Source organism: Harpia harpyja, chromosome 16, assembly GCF_026419915.1.
Source record: "Harpia harpyja isolate bHarHar1 chromosome 16, bHarHar1 primary haplotype, whole genome shotgun sequence".
NCBI classification, from domain to species: Eukaryota; Metazoa; Chordata; class Aves; order Accipitriformes; family Accipitridae; genus Harpia; species Harpia harpyja.
In genome coordinates this window covers 25932470-25953312 of record NC_068955.1, presented here as the reverse complement: position 1 = coordinate 25953312, position 20843 = coordinate 25932470, and the positions used below count along the sequence as shown (strand labels likewise).

At 40.9% G+C, this 20843-nt stretch overlaps 1 protein-coding gene across 2 annotated transcripts; it reads left to right on the top strand.

Moving 5' to 3' along the window:
• Positions 1–658: 658 nt before the first annotated feature.
• ARL14EP (ADP ribosylation factor like GTPase 14 effector protein) lies at positions 659–9446 on the top strand. Of its 2 annotated transcripts, XM_052811333.1 has the most exons (5): positions 663–780; positions 1423–1679; positions 4787–5293; positions 6312–6442; positions 7899–9446. In XM_052811333.1, the coding sequence occupies exons 3-5, from the start codon at positions 4871–4873 to the stop codon at positions 8125–8127; spliced, it is 783 nt and encodes a 260-aa protein (XP_052667293.1). In that variant the 5' UTR covers positions 663–780; positions 1423–1679; positions 4787–4870; the 3' UTR covers positions 8128–9446. The 2 variants fall into 2 exon arrangements, with proteins under 2 accessions (XP_052667294.1, XP_052667293.1); XM_052811334.1 differs by lacking the exon at positions 1423–1679 and having other exon boundaries at positions 659–780.
• Positions 9447–20843: the final 11397 nt, after the last annotated feature.

Here is a 20843-nt window from a genome sequence, read left to right as displayed (position 1 = left end):
GAGGGGTTTGCCCAGCTTCAACTCCGGCTTGAAGCCCGACTTGTTTCCAACGCCTTCTCCCATTCTAAGGCACGGCGCTGCCCTTGGAGCAGGCGCTGCTCCCGGGACGGCATTTCACTGGCCTGGCACCGCACCCGGCCCTTCGCGACAAGCGAAACGGCCCCTGAAATCCCTGTTCCCCGGGACCCGTTCCCCCAGCGTCAGCCCCAGCCGAGGAGGGCTGCGCTTCTCCCCTCATCGCCCAGCCGCCATCCCGGCCAGGCTGCCGCACCCCAGCCGCCGCCGCCTAGTCCCAGCCCCATCCGTGCCCAGGAGCGACGACGCTGCAAGACGAGCTCCCCCTTCCTCGCCAGGCTACGCCTAACCCGCCCCACCACTACCACGAACCGTCCCCTGCGCTGAGGGAAATGGCCGCCTCAGCCCTCCTCGCGCCCGCGCCCGCGCCCGCCCCCGCAGGGAGCGAGCCGCGCACGCGCACCGCCAGCCCAACCCGGCGGCACGTCGCGCACGAAACCCCCGCGCGCGCGCGCCCGCCCGCCCTTGGCCACGTGACCTCCACCCCGCCGCTGCCTCCGTAGCGGCTGGTGTCGCTGTTCCCCATCTCTAGCCGGAAGTGGCGCTCCGGGCCGCTCGGCGGTTGCGCTGCTCTATGGTGAGCCGGAGGTCGGTGGCGGTGAGGGGCGGTTAATGGCCGCTACAAGCAGCGCCGCCGTCGCTGAGGGAACGCGGAAGTCGGGTGCCGGCGTCCCGGCGCAACGGCGGAAAAAGGTCCACGGCAAGGTACCGGGGCAGCCTCCCGCCGCCGGAGGGGTCGCGGGTGCGCGGCCGGCAGCGGGAGGGACGCGGCGGCGGGGGGGGGAGGAGCCGGGCCGGGCCTCGGAGGAGCAGGCCGCGGCCTGCAGAGAGCCCTTCCCGGTGGCGCCCAGCCACCCTCTGTCGCGGACGGGCCCGCTGCTCACCTCCCGCCCTGCTCTCCACTCAGCCGGCCTGGCAAGCTGGCCTCTCGGAGGGTTAGTGCTCTCCGCAAAAGCAAACGAGCAGCCGGCCTTTCCGCTGGACTCACGGACGGTTCTCAAGACGCAGCCCTGGCTAGGGGCTCTCGCGGTTGGATGAGGGTCTGTCGTGCAGTGCCGTGCAGCTGCTGAACATCCAGCGTAACGCATTCAGACATGGGGTCGCGTCTGCAGTTTCAGGACTGTTCTTTCCCTTCGGCTTCTTATAACTCAGGGCTGCCAGTCTAAACTGTAGTTTCCTCCGTCCTTTGTTTCTGCCGGCTGCAAGAAGCTAGAAAACCCTTGCTGAATCTCTGCTAGTGCAGCAGGCTTATTGTGCACTAGTGCTTCGCTGTTCTGATCCTCCTCGCTGTCTTCTGCCTTAGGTTATTGTGTTTGGTGCAGTAAACGCTAATTAATGATTTCACAGGTGTGAATACAGGCCTTCATTTTAGCATTTGGTTTTCAAAGCTCTCGCCTGCTTTCACCAAAGAGAATTAAAGGCAAAAAGCTGCGTACTCCTCCCAAGAGGAGGAGGGAAGAAATGCATCTGAAGCTTCTACCAAGAATTCTTACAAATCAAGTGGATGAGATACATAACTTGTGTCACTGGCACACTATCGTTTGAACAAGCTGTGGTGATAGACTTGACGTGCTTTTCCTCTGTTTAATACAGTGGTATTTCAGGTAGTGTAGTAAACTGTCAAAGCAGATACCTGCCAAAGAGAGCATTGTAATATTTTCTGTTTTATAGAAAACAAGTTTGCTTTTTTTTGATCAGAACATCTTCCAAGAGTTCCTATTTCTAATACATCTGCAAATTTTGACAATTCACATCATCACTTTTATATTGACCTCATGTGCTTCCTCATCCACACACATAACCCCCACCTTCCACAGCAGGAATCAGTCAAAAGTACATGTTAGCATTTGAAGCAAGCTTGATGCAAAACCTATAAAAGGCTTCTTTGAATTGAGTTATTTGGTATTAGCTAAATTGCTTTGATTGTACACAGTTCCAGTTACCTTAGTTTGAAAGACAAACATTGTGACTTAATGAGAAAAAGATTAGTTCTGAGTATAGCTGGTTCACTAAGATGGTAAAGTTTGACAGATGGTCTTTTAAAAGAGATTAAAAAAAAAAAATCATTCAAAGTCAGTACCACAGTAAAAGTACATAAACAGGCAAAGCCACTGGAACTCTTACGTAGTAAAACTTAACAGAACACTCTCAGTGCTCACTGAGAATAAGAATTTTTAAAACTTCATTGACATCTACACTTTAGTCCTTATTTGTATTATTCAGTGCAGCTCTGAAGAGCTGTGCAGGGTCAAAACTTCAGGAGAGGTCTTTGTTAACAGAATATAGAAATCTTAGTGAAGAGGAGTTCAGATAGCCTAGCAATTTAGGACTGGACTAGGTCTACTGCTTAAAATACAGGATTTAGGTTTTGACCCAAGAAATCAGTGTTAAGCATTAGAATACTTAAGTCTTTCTATTTTCAGATAACTTGCAAAAAAACCAAAAAAACCCCAAGTTTGCTTTATTTTCAGAATGAAATACAGACCCTCTTTTGCAAACTTAGGTGTTTATAACATTGTACCTCTACGTTTGAGACTGTGCCTCTGTTATTCTTGCTTTAATTTAAATATGAAAGCTGGAGCATTCTTAACAATAGGCTGAGAAAACTTGTTTAAAAATAATTGTTCAGTTATACTCAGTTCTGTCTTGACTCATAAAATTATACTTTAAAACAAGTTTACTGGCCTGTGTATAGGCCAGCATGTCATTTATATTTGGATCAGTTAAATCACTAGACAATAGCATGTCCTATGCAAGACCTTTAAATTACTGTGCATACAGTTTAATATACGGAAATGTGTTGTGTAATTGCTTCAGATATACACATCTGTTTCAGAAAAACTGAAGTATTACAATCAAGAGGATTTCTGCTGCAAAAATGCTCCAGGCAGTGGTTTTCAGAGTAATTTTAAAAAGCCTATTAACTTCTCATTGTTCTTAGTTCCACAAACACAGCAGTGCAAAAGTATTTCTGTATATTGGATGAACTTACACATTTCATGTCATTAGGTTGTGTGTGATGCTATTTGCTTTTATTTTATTGAAAGTAGCATCCCAGACTTTTTCCATTATACAATTAGCTGTTACTTTTATTGATTAAAAAGCCATATTACCCTGTTCAGTGGTTAGCACAAATAACTATGTGTCATGGTTTAACCCCAGCCAGCAGCTAAGTACCACAGAGCCTCTCATTCCCCTACAGTGGGATGGGAGGGAGGATCGGAAGGGTAAAAATGAGAAAGAAACTTGTGGGTTGAGATAAAAACAGTTTAATAATTAAAAGAAACGTTAAAAAAGAAATGTAAGGAAAAGAAAAGAAAAAAAACAAAGAGAGGGAAATAAAATCCAAGCAAAACAAGCAATACAAGTGAAAACAATTGCATACCACCAACTGACCAATGCCCAGCTATTCCCTGAGCAGCATGCCCCCCCGCCTCCCAGTTTTATTACTGACTGTGACATCATATGGTATGGAATATCTCTTTGGTCAGTTGGGGTCAGCTGTCCCAGCTGTGTTCCCCTCCCAACTTGTGCACCTCCAACCTACTCGCTTGCAGGGCAGTGTCAGGGGCAGAAAAGGCCTTGACACCGTGTAAGTACTGTTCAGCGTTAGCTAAAACATCAGCATTTTGTCAACACTGTTTTCAGTACAAGTCCAAAACATAGCCCCATATAAATTACTATGAAGAAATTTAACTCTATACCAGACAAAACCAGTACACTGCTTTTTAATTTGTCTGATTTTTGTCTTTGCAGAGTAGTGTGTAGGTGAACATTAACATCCTAGTTAGGTTGTATTCATTGTAATTAAGGTTCTCAGGTTTTGAAAGTGAATTCCTTCTTTTAGTAGAAATTTGTCCTTTATGTTGCAGTAGAAAATAGTGCAAGATGGGCTCAGGCTCTGATGCGTTAGGACCAGCACTGGATTTGCAACAAACTGGCATGCGAGACCACGCTGCAGTAGCTAGCTTTGTATTTGGTAATTAAATTAGTGTTTAACTTTAAATAACTGCCCGATATTTACATCAAACAGACATGGCACTCAGTTGGAGAGAGCTGCACACAAAGGCCACATGACCACAACAACTGCACACGTTTAGAACCATCAATCTTTGTGTATACCCCAGGCTGTTTCTTGAAAAGGCTCGGGCTGATTCTGTGTGCCCTGACTTGCACCTGGCACACATGGGAAGAACACACAGGAAAGCACTGTTGGGTATGAGTTGCTAACTGACATCAGGCAGCCTGTGCAGCCTACCTTCAGCAGCTTTTTTTCCTAGAAGCTACTTGGAAACAGGATGGATTAATTGTTTACCCATCAGCAGTCTCTTCCTGTGGGCCATCTTAGCAACTGGTCTTGACTAGCAGGGATTGTGCCAAGAGAGGGGGCCCCTAGGAAACTGATGACCAGGGCAGGCTGCTGTCTGAACAATTCGTCCACCTCATACCTTGCTCCCAGATTGCTTTTGAGAAGTAATGCTACTAAACATTTTGAATTGATAAGTATTATAGCTGGAAAAAAATGCCTCTGAAAGGAATATAAGATGCATAGTTTAATTCCAGAATTAAATTTAGTGTATTTTTAGTCTTATCTAGACTAGAAGGCTATCATTTCTTTACATGTTTTTTTTAAATTACTTAAACCTCATCTCTCAAGCTTACAGATAAAGGTTTGCAGCACAAATCTGATTGGTTTTAATGCTTTCTCTAGGGTGATCTTCATAGAAACTACTAAAGACTTCAAAGAATTCATTTTAGGCAAAATAAGTGAAATAAGTTGTTCTGATAAAGTAAAATGGATCCTTGTTCAGTTGGAGTTCAGCTTCAAGCTACCAATGAATGCCATAAGACGTATTACACCCGTCACACTGGCTTCAAGACTAAGCAAGATATATCTTCATCTGATCTACTGTTACTTCAGCTTAGAACTGGAATAACCCTTTCTGAGAACAATACAATCTGCTTCCACCATGCAAAAATTTACATTGAAAGATTTGAAGACTTACAAAAATCATGCTGTGATCCCTTTAATATACACAGAAAACTATCAAAGAAAAACTTACGAGCAATTGACTTAGATGATGCAACTTTTCTAAGTGCCAAGTTTGGAAGACAGTTTGTACCTGGCTGGAAGCTTTGTCCCAAATGTATGCAGATAATAAACGGAAGCGTGGATGTTGAATCTGAAGATCGCCAAAGAAGAAAACTTGATTCGGACGTATGTATATGGATTGGTTTTCCCACCCCCCTAAGTTCTGCAAGCTATTGGAATTGGGCTTCATACAAGTCCTGCATAAAGAAATTAATTTTTTTTAATAGAAACATGAAAGGGCATAGTCTTTTAGATGTATGGGAGTTTACTGTATTGAAACCTTTATTTGGAGGACCTTAGAAAAATCCTCTTCCCGAATTAAGTATCATGGCCTTTTAAATTCAAATGATTGTGTCTACTAGGGTGACTTACAACTCATAAGTTTATATAAATACCAGACTGCTGCTGGTATTATAAGTTGTTACTCGAGCCTTGCAAAAAACAAGCTTGTGTGCTTAAAACTGAGCACTGCAAAGGTTGCTTCTAAGGATGTTGAGATAAACTTCTGGTTTAGTCTCTTCAGTTTAAAAATAAAATCCACTTTTTCTAGCAGTTCATTACCAAGTGAACCTGCACTGAGGTGAATTAGGTGTACTCTTGTGGTGGTGTCTGAGCTGTGAAGGCCATGGTGTTTGTTCAGGGGCAGTAAAGAACTGGTGTGGGAGGATAATGCTCTAAGTGCTGAGTTTGGAATACAGCTCATACATTGTTGGATGCATTGTTCAAGATGTATGCAGGTAATCAGTCAAAGTGTGAGCAACCAAATCAGCAAGAGGTCATCCATATATGCCCTGTGGCAAAGCAGAATTGCATTCTAGGAGCTGTTGTCCCTTTCAGCCGAGGGAGTGTTGCCCAACTGTATTTTTCAGTTAAATGTCAGTATGATTAGGAGACTGATAGGGGCTGAAATTTGAAAGCATTGATTAAAACTGCTACTACAAAGCTTGCATTGTTGGGTTTTGAGACTGGTACAGTTCTCCAGTATAAAAATTTTAAGGCTTGAGTTGTTTCTCCTGGGAAATCCAGTGCTTAGAGTTGAGGTCACCAATTTACCTAAGTTATTACAATATCCTGGCTCGACTGGATGTTTTCTTAGGAATTTAGGTTTGTATTTGTAATAATGAGATTTTCTGTCTTTGTTCAGGGGCGTACAGCTAAGGCTTTAAAGTCTCTACAGTTTGCTAATCCAGGACGACAGACTGAATTCACTCCTGAGACCAGCAAGAGGGAAAAAAGAAGGCTGCAAACAAAAAATGCATCATTTAATTCAGACAGGTGAGCCATTTCCTGGATTTCAAAATAAAATAGCCTTGGTGGTCCCTGTAACACTATAACATTTTCTACGTAGAGGTTTGCATGTTTATGGATTGCTTTTTTGTTTTTGAGGATGTTAAAGCTCACTCTCATTACTGAGATAAACAAAACAGAAGATGAAGTGTTAGCATACAGTCTGTATTTCAGGCAATTAAAATACAAACAAGTATTTGTTAAGGCATGACAATACTACACAGATCATAGATTAAGCTATTTGTGCATAAACTGAAATTCTGATAATAGACTAAATTTGAATACATAAGATCAAGTAGACTACACTTAAAATATTGGAGTTGTCATCTTTCAATAAACTCAAGAGTTATACTCTGTAAACAAAAGTGTGCAAGTTAGGACCTTACCTTCCTTTTTTAAAAGAAAGTTAGTGTTGAAGTTGGACAATACTAGATAACAAATTACAACCTTCTAATGTGACTGATTTTAAAATCACGCTTTCTACAGAGGAAAGGTATATGCAGCTGAATTTTGTCTGTCATTTTCCACTAAAAGTTTGGACCAATTCAGTCTTGTCCTAATAGGAGAGCAATAGAAATCCCAGCTTTAACTAGTCATACAATATTTGTTAAAACATGCAAGATAGATAGATCACATTAATGCCTTTCCCCTGCTCTCCACCTAAGTTTAACCTTACAAGACAGAAACAGACACTAGATGTGCTGCTGACAAACTACACATCCTTCTCCTCTCCATTTGTTTCTTCTACTCAGTTTGGGCACAAGTTGCAACCAGGGAAATTTTGTTGAGATGTTAGGAAAACTTTTTCTATGTATGTAGTAAAACACTGGATCAAAAGTGGTGTGGCACCTGTGACATTAGAGCTATTCAGAACTCAACTACATGCAGCCCTAAGCAACCTAATTTGAGTTGACCTAGCTTTAAACAGAGGGTCAGACAAGGTGACTTCCAGAGGTCCTTTCCTAACAGTTTTTCTGTGATTCTGCAGTTTAACAGAACTCTTACAGAGATGGGTAATGATAAAAGCATAAAAAATACTTTGAAATTAGGATGTGCACACCCTAAATGATTCTGCGTGACCTCCTTTGAATTACAGCTACAGGTTACAAAACAAAAGTAAATTAAAGGGAGCATTTCACATAATCTGAAAGGTAATCTGAAGTTTACTTCATATAACTAGAGTATTCATAAGTGCTTGAATAAGTGTGCTATTGAAGAAATAAAAACTTCCCATTCTTGAAATTATTTCAAAAGCACCATGGTGGAGATACAATTAGGACTGAGAAATATTGTCAAATACAGTAACACATACATTTTTTAAATCAACAGCGTGTTAAAATGAACAACTGAAGAAAGCAAACTTCTGTCCACAACTACTAGCAGCTTTGCATCAAAACGGGTGGATTTTTTAACATGGAAGTAACTGTTGTTTTTCTTTATACAGGCAAGTTATACCAGCCAAGAGTAAAGTCTATGATAGCCAGGGGCTACTACTTTATAGTGGGATGGATCTCTGTGATTGTCTTGATGAAGATTGCCTGGGATGTTTCTATGCTTGCCCCAAGTGTGGCTCCAACAAGTGTGGAGCTGAATGTCGCTGTGACCGCAAGTGGCTATATGAGCAAATTGAGATAGAAGGAGGAGAAATAATTAGAAATAAGCATGTTGGTTAGTGTATATGCACATTATTTATCCTGAGTATATATTCCATGCTTTGATTAAACACAGCACATTCATCGTTTAGTGGTTTAATGAAAGCCATTGGAATTTATCTCAAGCCACATGATTAATGTGCTCACTTTCACATTCATTTTCAGTGTGATTATGAAGATAATTGTACTACTGTCCTTTCACACTTCATTCTACCTTGTACTCAGTCTTGTTAGTCATCCAAGTAAGTCTCATTGAACAATCTTTCACTGTATTTAAGTATAAGGTACTAAATTTTCATGTGAGAGATCCTGAGCCACTCACTATGGTTTCATATACTGTTTTGTAGAGTGTATGTATCCCTCATTTTTCCTTCTCTAGTTCAGGATCTCATGGTTTTGAATCTGGTTTATGTGAAACACTCTAAAAGTTCTCAGTGAATTTACATGCAGTGTTAATAAAGCTCTCTCCAGTATTAACAGTGCATGCTGTATCTTGTATAGATTATCCCAGCAATGTCTGATAAATTCAATCCTGTTCACTTAAATGGATTCAAAGGCAATTAGGAGTTCAGATCCTATCCAGTTTACTGGGATTTGAGATCAAGTTATCCTTATGAATTAAAGTCTCACTGTTGAAGTGTTTAAATTAAATTAAATTGTCAAGGCATTGAAAAATAACATTAAAGTATTTAATTATGGTAGTGTTTTGTTGGTTTCTGTATCACACAATTGAAATAATTTTGCTGTATTTGTTATCAGTCTGTAATTGGGCTGGACTGGTAATTCAACAGCCCTCTCTCCTTTTTTTCTTTTTACTTGTTTTTAAGGTAAAAGTTTACATGCAGCTGAAATGAATTTGAGTGTCTGGTCCCAAACTAAGAATATCCAGACTGGTACAAAAAAAACCCCCCAGTTGAATTGAAAATTGAAGTTATGTTTAGTTGATGCATTATCTATCCTCAGGACATTAAAATTTTACAATACAACAGGATTTATGGAAAAGAGAATTTATAATTGAAATCTTTGTAACATTAAGCGTTATTCCTTCGTATTTTTGTTGGGTTTTGGATAAATTACCTATTTCTGTGATAGGCCTGGAAAATCTGCATGTTTATTGGGTCACATTTATTCAAGAACACTGTTAACTATTGATTTCTGAAGACTTACTTGGTAAAGTTGTATAATCTTGCTATTTGTTTAGAGTGTTTTCTGATAAGTGTCATGAAGGTTGCATTGCCAAAATCTAGTTATGCTTTGAGTTGTACTGACATCTGCTGGTTCTAGTGAAGTATAAGCATCAATTTATACTACATTGTTATTAAATCTGCTACAAAAATAAACAGACTTTCTTTTTTTGGTCAAAGCATTGGCTGTTCTTCCAATGGATGTCTCTCATTGGCCTTGGATTCCAGACACATTTATCATAAGAACCATCATACGAGTTCATTTAGGGAGAGCAGCACACTCTTCACGCTTTTCCAGATAGCAACACCACAACTGAGTAATAGCCATGGCTTTCCTTACATGCAGGTGGCATTTAATACATTTTACTTTGTTGACTACAGGGCATGCTTATCCTGACAGCAGTTAATCTTGTGTGCTTGATCCATGTTTGGAACTGTTTCATCTCTTAAGCAACCTTTTGAATTAGATGAAAATATAAATAGATACCTCCATGAAAGTGAGAGGGGAAAAAGCTGGTCCAATCTTGTAATTTTTTTTTTTTTTTTTAATTTAGACCAGAGTCAGCAGTACCCATTGTTAATAAACTTAACAGGCTTCCAACTGTTTGATAAATATAACTTATCACTTAAGTCCACAGTTAGACTTTGGATTCAGTAAATGTTAAAGCATTTCACTGAAATGAAACGCGAGTCTACCAGTAGCTTAAATTGCCTAGAGCATCCCATTATTAGAACTGTATTTCTCCATCTCCATTAAGTCTCTGAAAAGTTAGTATTTCAGTCTCTCATTTTACAGATTCACTAGCGATTAGTACTGTCCCAAATAACTCAGGTTGTTTCCTAACAAAATGCATAGGACTGCTGTTTGACTAAAAACCTGCGCTAAGTACTGGGTACTGTTGATTGTTATAGAAGCTACAGGAGACTGACTTAGGGGTTTTTTTTCCAGTAAAACAGGACATCTTGCTGTTGGTTGTTCACTTGTCCTGCTTAAGTATTTAGGGCATTTCCATTTAGCTGCATTTCCGTAACATGCCTAGGCTGTAGTGTGTTCAATAGTATGTAGTAAGTTCAATAGTATGTTTTTATACACTTCATGTCCCCCTCATCTATTTTTTTCTGTTAAAATACATTGTTGCAAGTCAAAATTTACAATGTTACTAGATTTAAGATGCTTACAGCTATGAATTTCTCTTATTTTTTATCCTGTATGTTTTTATAAACACCACACAAAACTTACCCCAGCGTAATACCCAGGCTATTTTATCATCATCTAAAAGTGATTGCATATTGTTCCAAACAACATATGTAGGTCCCCATCTTTCAGAATTACTGTACAGCTAAGCCTGCTAAACAGTATGATGTTCTTTTAATATAGCCGAAGGAAACAACTACTTTCCATAAAAGCCAAAGTTCATAAACCAGGTATAATAAACACTTTAAACTCTGCATGCATTAAAGAGAAAAGCCAACTGCAAATATATCCCAGTTACCATGTTAAAACTTGCCTTTTGATATTAATTGCAAAAATTAATGCCTAGACAAAGTTTATATATTCAAAAGACAGAAATCAATGACAGTAAAAGAATCTGTTTTATGAATAATACATATCCCATGGATCAATTTGAGTTTATTGAACAGATGCTACAGCTTTGTGCTCTCAGGTACAGTGTTAAGTACTGTTTTGGTTTCTTTTTCACACAGAGCAAAATTCACATCAGGTTTAGAACATGGTCAAATTTAACATCTTCTAAAGTCAGTGGGAGTTCTGTGGACCTTGTGAGAGTTACCACACAACCTTGAGGTCATATCTGAGATGGGATGTGCCCACTCCTCTTCCCCCACACACCCCAAGTGCAGTTGAAAGTTTCAAACTGATGAAACATGCCCTGGGATACTTTCTGTTAAATACTCAAACAAGAAGTGTAAATACTCAAATAACAATATAGTACAGTCAGCTAATTAACTCAGAGAATGTGTATATTAACATTTTTGGCATCTATGCTACTAAAAGGCATTTATCTTTGCGAGATAGATACATTATAACCTTAGACACAGCTTGAATTTGGTTTTGTTTTAATGAATTAAGTTCCTAACTCTTAGAAACTAACATAAGGAGACTGTAACTTTTGAATCTCTTGGCTGACCATTCAAGACATCAGAAACAGCAGGAAGTGGACAGACCTACTCAAAAAGCATGATTTTATAAATCCAGAAGTCAGAACTAAAGCCTCTAGGGGAAAAAAAGAAAACTGAGTTAAAGTGACTGTATTTTTTATTATTATTATTTTAGACCTGTTTTAATGTTCTTTTTAGGCTTTTCATACAGGTGTTACCCATATTAGCCAGAATGGACCAATAGACAACTGCACAAGAGCTCACACTGAAATCCGGTAGTGACATAGCTACACAGAGGTTAAGTGTTCAGGTGGCCATCTGTCACTTGTTATGTGACAGAAACAGCTACAGCTTGCTGGAATCAGCATTAAAGCCTTTGAGTTCTCTTAGTCTCGTGAAAAAGCATAAACATACAATTTCCAGTTTCCATTTCTTTGTTTTCCCTCTAAAATTAGAGTCATATTTTTGGTCATATTTGTGTCTCAATAAATGCAGAATTTCAGCATTTTTCAACTGATTTCTCAGTGGAATATAGGATATACAGACATGCAGTATCTTGTCCCTCATGATCCAGATAATCTTCCACAGTAATTCTTCAGCAAGCATTCTTAAAGTTTTGTTCACATTTACAGTGACTTCTAACCAGTCAATATCATACTAATAACAACTTTATTTAAACAGACTAAACAGCTCTCTCCAACTTTAAGTTATGCATGCTTTTAAATCCTACTAATAGTAGAGGAACAGTTTATTAAAGGATTATACTTGTATTTAAATATCTTTAAAAGTTGCATCTAATGTTTACCGATGTGGGAGCCTTAACCAGAACTATTGTATTCATTCACTGCAATTAGATTTCAAATTAACAGCTCTCCTCCAAGCACATACTAAAAAATTATCATAGGGAGGTGTGAACAGTTGCAATTCAACTGCCCAGTTCACTCTTTGTAGGGGTTTTGTTCAAAACTCATTACCCTGCTCTGAAGTAGTTTTGCATTGTAAAAATTCCTCATACCCAGCAGAGGGCATCAGCTTACTGCAAACCTGAGCATGAATTTCTTGTGCACCTTGTAAGAGATGCATCCCCAGTCATCTGAGCAGAGGGGAATTCATCATTCAACAGATTCAGGAATCAAGCCCAGGACAAGAGAGGCATTACCCACAGCTGCGAGGTTGAAATACAGTAGACTGAAGTACAAGATTAGCACTTCAAAAAAGGAGAAATTCATTTGCTTTTTGGTCTTTATAAAAGCTTCTCACCCAGCCCCCCAAGTACCTTGCCAATTGCTAGTTCTTTAACTAGAGATCAATGTGATTTTTATAGATACATTTAAAATTTACAGTGTTCACTATGAAACCATGGTTTAGAGCTTCTACCTGAGCATTCCCTTAGAAATTCAGTATCAGCAGCCAAGAAAGCCACCCACAGCAGGGTCCTACACTTGTTAGCGAAACAGGAAACCTTCTGACATCCACACTGGTGCTACTGCCAGCGTGCAATACACAGCTGAATAACCACACATCTCCTGTTTCCCAGACAAGCAGGTAAAATACTCTGACAGTAGGAACCAGAAGGAGCCTAGCATAAGCTGTGGTAGGCCAGGGTGGGGAAAGACAAGAGGGGCAGCTAGGGATGGGAAAAGTTTCCCTTTACAAGGGAAAATACTAGGTCTCCTAGTATTACTAAGTGGTGAGAAAATTGCCCTAGTTCTTCTCTTCTTCCCCCAGCTTCCTTTGGCAGCCCTTCACATGTACTTGCCAGCAAATTAAATCTGTATAGCACACTAAATTACTTGCCCTTCTAGGCTCTAGTTAGGGCAATATTAACAACTGGAGTGTAATAAACTCAGTTCTCCATCTCGCCCACAGGTGACAGCACTATCTACTATAACCTCCTGAGCGTAAACAGTGATTTACTGTCCATGCAGAGCCCAAAACTGCAACCAGAAGTAAAAGCAATCCTCTTTTGTCATTTTCTGATTTTCTCCTTGTTATTATTCCATTTGTTCTTGCATTTTAATTGATAGCTCTCCCTACCTTAAATTGTTCATTTTAGCTACTGAATTAGTACCATGAAGCAGACAACAGTCATTTTTATATATATATAAAAAAAAAATAGTCCCAGCAAGCACCAGCTAAGCAGCCCAAGCGAGTCACTTACAAGAACCATCAGAACTTACAAACTTCTCAAAGAGAAATCACTAGGATCCTACTCAATTTGCAGTTCTTAAGGCCTCATAAGTCATCTAAGAAACTGGAACTAAGGATCAAAGTATGTTCTCCAGAGCCCAGCCCAGCTAGAGAGGAAAGAAGCATCATAATCTAATGTGTATGTAAAGATCACAGAGTTCTTCAATTAACACAACTACTTCGCTTAAAGATAGAAAATCAGATTTTACTGACTTTCAGGAGCAAAGTTAAGTTTCCTAAATCCAGTATTTCTTGTTCTAGTTCATCCTTCCTAGGAGTACCTGATATTCCAGATGTATTCAAGAGAATGAGTTTTCTCCTCACTTCATTTTCTATTGCAAGTTTGTAGCACAAAAAAATCCCCCCCCAAAAAAGAAACAAACATTAAAATCCCCACCACCAAACCTCAAGGCTGCTCCTTCCCTTCTGTTTTATAACACAGTAGTGCTCTGGGACGTGACTCCCTTGGCAGTTTCCAGTCAGATGAGCTGGATCTTGCCAGCTGACTTCAATGTTGCTGCAACCTTTCTCCTGACAACCAGCTCTTCTTAATAGGCATTAATTAGAGTGATTATATTTCAGCTTAGTTTTCTCTTACTATCTTTATGCTGCTTCCTGGGAGTTTCAGCTCAATCTCTAAGAAAAGAGAAAATTAGTTATTACTCTGTTAAATATACTTGTGTGGTATGCCTAACCTCAAGCCAGACTCCTTAAATTGTACAGACTCCTCGGATCATCGCTGAGGGGGCCCCAATCTCAGCTACACTGTTACATCAAGCCAGTTTGTCCGTGTATTTCATTGGCAATAGCAAGCTGTTCTGTCTCGGTAATGAGCTCATATTAACAGTCCTATTGACTTCAGTGAAATTGCTTAGGTGGATAAGCAAGCCAAGCAAATAGATGGGTTCTGCACAGGTGAAATGTGTCATGATAAAGCGCTGAAGCTGACGGGACTGTTTGGACAAAGACACCGTTCACCCTCCGTCCACCCTGTTACGGATGCTTTCGCACTGACGCAGGAGTAGAGACTGTGCCCGAGATCTTACGAGCCACTGTGGAAGGGAGCAGCCATCAGTGTACGCCTAAAATAAAATCTCCTTCTGCTGCTGGGGCCCCAAAATAAAATGTTTTGGTAACCTTTACAGGATTGTCCCCTACAGACCAGATCCAGAGAAGCCTGATGTCCCTATGAAATGTTAAGTGCCGTATGCCCGGATCTGGACTTAAATATTTGGGCTTCCCGTTGGAGTTCAGAGTCAGGCTTGGAAATGGGGTCAAGGCAGCCGAATGTGGAGAGGTAGAATAGATGACTTCTCATATGCTTTCTGTTGGATATGATCATAATAAACTAGCTGGGTAGAAAGCAAAGAGTAATTAACTTACACTAATGAAAAAGTTGGTTATAGCTCTAGGCAAACCCAGAATTTTCTTTTTCTCGAGAGAAGGTTTTCTTCCTACTGTTGTGTTTTGAATTTGGTTTTGCTTTTATCAAAAAACCAGAAAGGCACAATTTATCCAGCCTAGTCTGTGCCAACTACCTCTGCTTTATGACTCCCCTGTGTTAATTTCTTGTCTGTGAACTGCTGACTCTTTGAAGTAAAACATTGGGCTAGATCTGGTTTGGAGCAAATGAGAATTCAGGGCTGCTGACAAAGGACATCCATCATAGGAGTCGCTGCAGAAGAAGTCTGCAGTTTCTCCTCTTCCAGTGTGAGTAAACTGCAACATCCAGTTTTACATGCACACACCCCCCATCCCAGCCGGGTACCATCTTCCCAAACTGGGGTAACATGATGAGCCATGGTTTTCCTCATGTACTGTCTGAGCACATACTGATTCCTTAGTTTTAAGTAATATTTTTCTTCCAGAATGGCAGAACCTAACCCACTAACTTCGTACATGTAATTTGTTTAATTTTTAATTTTTTTAATTAAATTTAATTTAATTCGGGGACATAGTGCCCCAAATGGTCTAAGGCTGATTCAGATCCTGAACCCCATCAGGTAGTTTTTACTTCTTCCAATTCTCGATAAAGCTGTGTGTATATGTGTAAGTGCATATAGGATTGTACACGCAGCTGATCCAGCCAAACTAGTTGGAGCTCACCTCTCCGAAACACAAGGTGCAAACAATGTGGTGTAAGTTGCCACTCATCAGAGTGGATTTGTTTGACCCCCCACACCAAGAGGAGTTGAGAAGGAAGATGCAAAACCACTTTTCTGCCTAAGTGCATGTTCTGTACTGTAGGGTATGAGTGAAGGGGACCTCCATTTCATTGACTTTTATTGACCTTAACAATTATTCAATAGTTAACTGGAAGGCTGGAAATTATCCTTCTGCGTCTTCTGCTTCAATGTAATCTGAAAGGCCCATTCATCACTCAATTACAGCTGGTAGCTGGCTTGGTATTTTGATACTACCATGTGCAACAGAGAGCTCTCCTGGAAGAAGAGAGCTGTAGCCCTTTCCCCCTTTACATCTCTCCTTCCCTCTGACTCTGCTAATTTCACAATTTTATTTTTTTTTAAGTGGATTGAAAACCCTTGCCTACCTTCCAGCACTAGTTGATGATGCTTCTCACATGTCAGAAATTGCTACTGACATTTCAATTTCACTTTATTTTTCCCCTTTCTTTGATAGTGTTATAGAGAACATTTATATTTAAATAAAAAGCAAATAACGCATGTCAGAGTATGCATCAGGGAATGTCAAATTGTTTTTTTCCAATTACAACTCTATTTCAAATAGGGTAATGCAATTAAAGGATAATTACTAGACATGCGAAGCCAAGGTTATGATCAGAAATGGTTACCCTTTCACTTCTCTAAGTCCTGTCTTACTAAAAAAACCATTCCTGTGGGACAGGTTACACTGCACATCTGCAGGTATCCGGAAGAAACCAAATGTCCAGCACTACTAGTAGAGTGGCTCTCTGTGTACAAACTACCATATTATGAAAAGAGGACAAATATAGGTGGCTTTATCACTGGTTAATAACGGCAAAAATTCACTTCAGGATAGGATATTAACAATATATTAATAGTGTTTTACAGGCAGTATCATAACATGCTTTTAAATAGTAGTCATGATGATCTGCTATTATGTTCTTGGTACTGAGCTGTAGTTTGAGTTCCCATTTCTTTGATAAACTATCAGCAACAGAATACAGAAGAAAAAAATAATTACGTAGTTCTCGCTACTTTGTCGGGTGTTTAGCACGGCGCACCGGAGTAGCCACAACGAGGACCAGGGGAGGTTGTCTCCCCAGCAGAAGGGATTCGGTGTGGCAGGCGAGCTGCAGAGCAGAGCCTTCAGTCCCAGTTCAGCCCAAGTGCAGCAATCCAAACAAACTGGCGCTGGTTTCATCCCTGTCACCCGGAAAAAACCTGAGCTAAATGAGTACGTCGGTACCCGCATCCCAAGGGGGTCCCTTTAGCCGCCTGCAAGACCACATTCACCATCCTTTCAGATGGCAAATCTACACCCTGAGCCTGAAGCGCTGCCAGAGGAGACCTCCCGCTTGCCTGCGTCCTCCTGTGCCCAAGCACAGCCGAGCTGCAGCCATTGGGACTAACCTAGAGAGGGATTTCAGAGTATCCCTTCCTCCGCCGTTTGGCTCTCTCACACAAGGACTGTTGTGGTGAGCCAGAAGTTTTTCGAAGTTTAGGATTCCTTTTTCAGAGCTGCTTTTGCCTCGGTGGGGAGAAATACAGCGTTGCTGTATCCCGGCTTATCTCGGGGTGCCTTCCATGGGAGGCCGGCAACAGAAGTAGTCAAGCTGTGTGAACTACAGGAAGCTAAAAATGATTTTCTCATGACACGAGCATACATCACTAACTAGCATGAAGCATTAATTAGCACTGCCCTTTGTCAGCCCCCGTGTCACTGCCGGTGCCCTGGGGAACAGGGCTTTTTTTTTCAGTTGGGCTCAGAGTAGGCTAAAGGGGGGAGCTAAAAGCAGCCAATAACTATGGGAGGGATAGTTGTAAAGGTGAGGGTGCTTCAAACTTTATTCAGGTAGAGTTATGGACATCTACCCTTTAAAAGCCTATAGCTGTTGGAAAAAAACTGCCTTTTTGCAGGAGCCTGTCTCCAGGAGCTGGCTGGTATAAGGCTTGAGTGTCACAAACCATTAGTAAGGTTTTCTCAATCTGTTTTATTTAAGTGCATGAAAAAAAACAGCAATCCTTTATTATTAGCTGCTTTATTTGACTGGTAATAGTGCCTAAAAGGGGCCGGGACTCCAATTTGCTCCACTTGGAACCGCTATTTGCTGTGAGAGCACATAATCTCATTTTCTACGGGAGTTTCAGCAGGGCAGGGACTGAGTCTTGATCCTGTTTTGTCTTCAACTTTTTTATGGAGGTGGCTGACAGGCAATGCAAAATAAATGTCAACTGCATAATGGGAGCAAGACTTTTTTTTAGCAAATATTCAAAATTAGTGACAACACTTGGGTGAACAATGCAGTATTTGTAACTGAGCACACTAGCTTTCTTCTGCTGGACCCCACAAACTCATGATACCTTCTCAGCAACCAGCTGCTGAGCCCTGGGGAGCTACACACCCGAGATGATAGATAACCTTGAGGGATTTTTAACAACCACCAACATTTTGTCACAGAGAATTACTTTGGTGGCTACATGTTCTCTGGACAAAAAGAGCAACCCAGCAAGACAGCCAGGCAGGGACTGCTCTTGTGGAAGCTGGAGCTTTTCAAGTGAAGTAGTAGTTCAGGAGAGGGCTGGCTGGAGACAAAGAGCTAGGGAGGGAGAGGGTGCTCAGCAGGGCACAGCTGTTAATCCACCTTGTGCTCCGCTAATGAGAAACCAGAAGGTGAAGCTAAACACATAGAGAATTTGTTTCATAACATTAACATTTAAAACAAGCCTGTAGTAGTAATAATAATAATAATAATAAATATTTATTTATAAATATTGTAAATATTAAATAATAAATTGGTTTATTTCTAATGTCAGCCTTACTTCCAGGACATTTATTCTGCCTGCATCCCACTGTACCTGAGGCAGACAAAAACGCTCCTCCGTGTACAAGCTAGGTGAATGGGGCAGAATAGCAGCCTGGGAAATAATGATCCCTAGGGAGCAAACAAACAGCGGAAGCGCGGCTGAGTTAAATCGTTTCCCTTGTTCCCTGGAGATATGTCCTTATCTTGATAATTGGAGGAATAATAAATAAATAAATAAAATGTCTTATTTAGCCATGTTGTTGTTGTCGGAGTTCTTTGTCTGCAGCGTAGTCAGGAAAAACTTTTGGATTGATCTGGAGTGCACAGGCCTATTTTCTGTTAAAGTGTATTAATGCCAGGTTCTGTGCAATTAGTGAAAAGTCAATTCCTATTACTAGTTAACACTATTGAGTATCTGCTTTCTCTAATAAAAAGCTATGTCCAGCATAAAGACTATAAATCAATAAGCAGCCACTTTCTAAATCTATTTTGTCTCCTCCAAAAATGCAGAGAGAGCACTGCTGTTTAGAAGGCAGAATAGATTTAGAAGAAGAGATCCCTGCCCTCCGAGAGCTGACCCGCCTGCTGCGAACCCTGCCTTCACACAGCCCTCTCAACAGCAGCATAGTTCCTGCTGCGACTCAGCTTTTCTTTGGAATAGCCTTTGCTCATTTCTGAGAGCTGTACATATGCAAACTGGTGTTAAAATCTTTACATTCACTGAGCAGCATCGAAGACCAGGTTGGCAGAAATCCTCCACGGAATGAAGTCGTCTCGCATGTTTGAATCACATATAGGCGTTATGATCCAGCAGCTGCTGCAAGTGCCCGGCCGAACCTGGGAAAGACCTTGGAGGTATCTAACCGCTCCTGCCAGCGGTGGCCAGGGTCACCCGTGTCTGCTGTGGACAAGCCCCGTTGACAGGGCAGCTAAGTCAGGCTGCAGAGTCCTGTCTTGCTCTTATGAAGAGCAACATTTTCTGCTTTAGCAATGGAGGATCTGCAGGTCACGTGCAGCTGTCACCTGGTATTGCATATTCGCTATGTTAATTCCATAAGTAATAATTACTTTTTGGTAGAACTTCATCACCCGTTGTAGGACTTGCAGTGCTTGTGCTGGAACAGCTGTTGGGTGGCACGCACGTTTAATCCTTATGGTGTCTAACAGAGCAGTCTGCAGGTTTCCTACCCCATTTGATCACGTTCAGTGATCGCTGTGGCAGACAGCTGAAAGTTATGCTATCATTATAGAGGAGCACCAGAGAGAAACCTCTCCTAAGTATGCTTTAGTAACGCTGTCTCCTAGGACAGGTTTTTTTCATCTTTGTATATTCATTTCTATTCTCATTTGAAGGTACAGATATCAGGCCAGTAATCAAGAGCCACCTGGGTGGCTCACCTCACAGGAACCACGCAGCCCATGGGGCTTGACAAAAAAACTTACACTGTTCACACAAGGGGATTACATCTAGTCAAATTTGGTCTTCTGCTTGGATTTGCAGTACGTGGTAAGGACTTGGGTTTGGTGGGACGCTGTTTTTCCAGTGGTAATGGAAAGACATTGCATCCTGCCACGATGGCAGAGACTTCGGGTTGTGAGGAGCATCTGAATGCTTAGCTGAAAATCAGATAGGGAGAAATGGCAAAGGTCTGTTTGGTGCCTTTTAAGCTTCTATGTGCACGTTTCATGTCTTGTTAACCCCCAATAAATGAGGAATATGATTAGAAATTAACAATAAAAATAATTAAAAAGGGATGAAAAAAACCTGTCCTGGGTAAGAAAAATTAAAAAAACCCCAAGAATTGGGGGAAGAGTGAAAGAAGATTTATTGTTCTGCTCCTGATACCTGAGGTTTCCTTGGTTTGGTGTTGGTTTTTACTTGTGGCTCATGGATCTGCAGAAACCTGAAGGCTGCTTCTAGGACGTGAATAAAAGCCAGCTAAAAGACGGCTGCTGTCAGTAGCCTTTTAGTTGTTAATGGCACTTGCAGAACCAGGGGGAAGGGGTAGCAGAAGAAGTTAAAGATTGCCAAAGGAAAGAAAATGTATTTTCTTTCTTTACAAAGAAGCAAGGAAATAAAGCTTCTTTGCCTGTTTTAATGATCATTTGCTAAACATCTGAGCAGTTGAATTGTTAGTCAGAATGAATGTAGATGAAATTCAGACATAGACAAGACTATTTGTATAAATTTGATTTTTATAGACACATCAACAGTACTTTTTCCCAGAAGTATTACATTTTGATTTAGCTGAGGAAAAGAAATTATATCATGTGAC

What these genes read in the sequence shown, in the direction of transcription:
- ARL14EP (XM_052811334.1), top strand. Translation starts at nt 4,871, where the DNA reads ATGGATCCTTGTTCAGTTGGAGTTCAGCTTCAAGCTACCAATGAATGC. An exon ending in GAAGAAAACTTGATTCGGAC is followed by an intron (nt 5,294 to 6,311) that starts GTATGTATATGG and finishes GTCTTTGTTCAG; the next exon opens with GGGCGTACAGCTAAGGCTTT. An exon ending in GCATCATTTAATTCAGACAG is followed by an intron (nt 6,443 to 7,898) that starts GTGAGCCATTTC and finishes TTCTTTATACAG; the next exon opens with GCAAGTTATACCAGCCAAGA.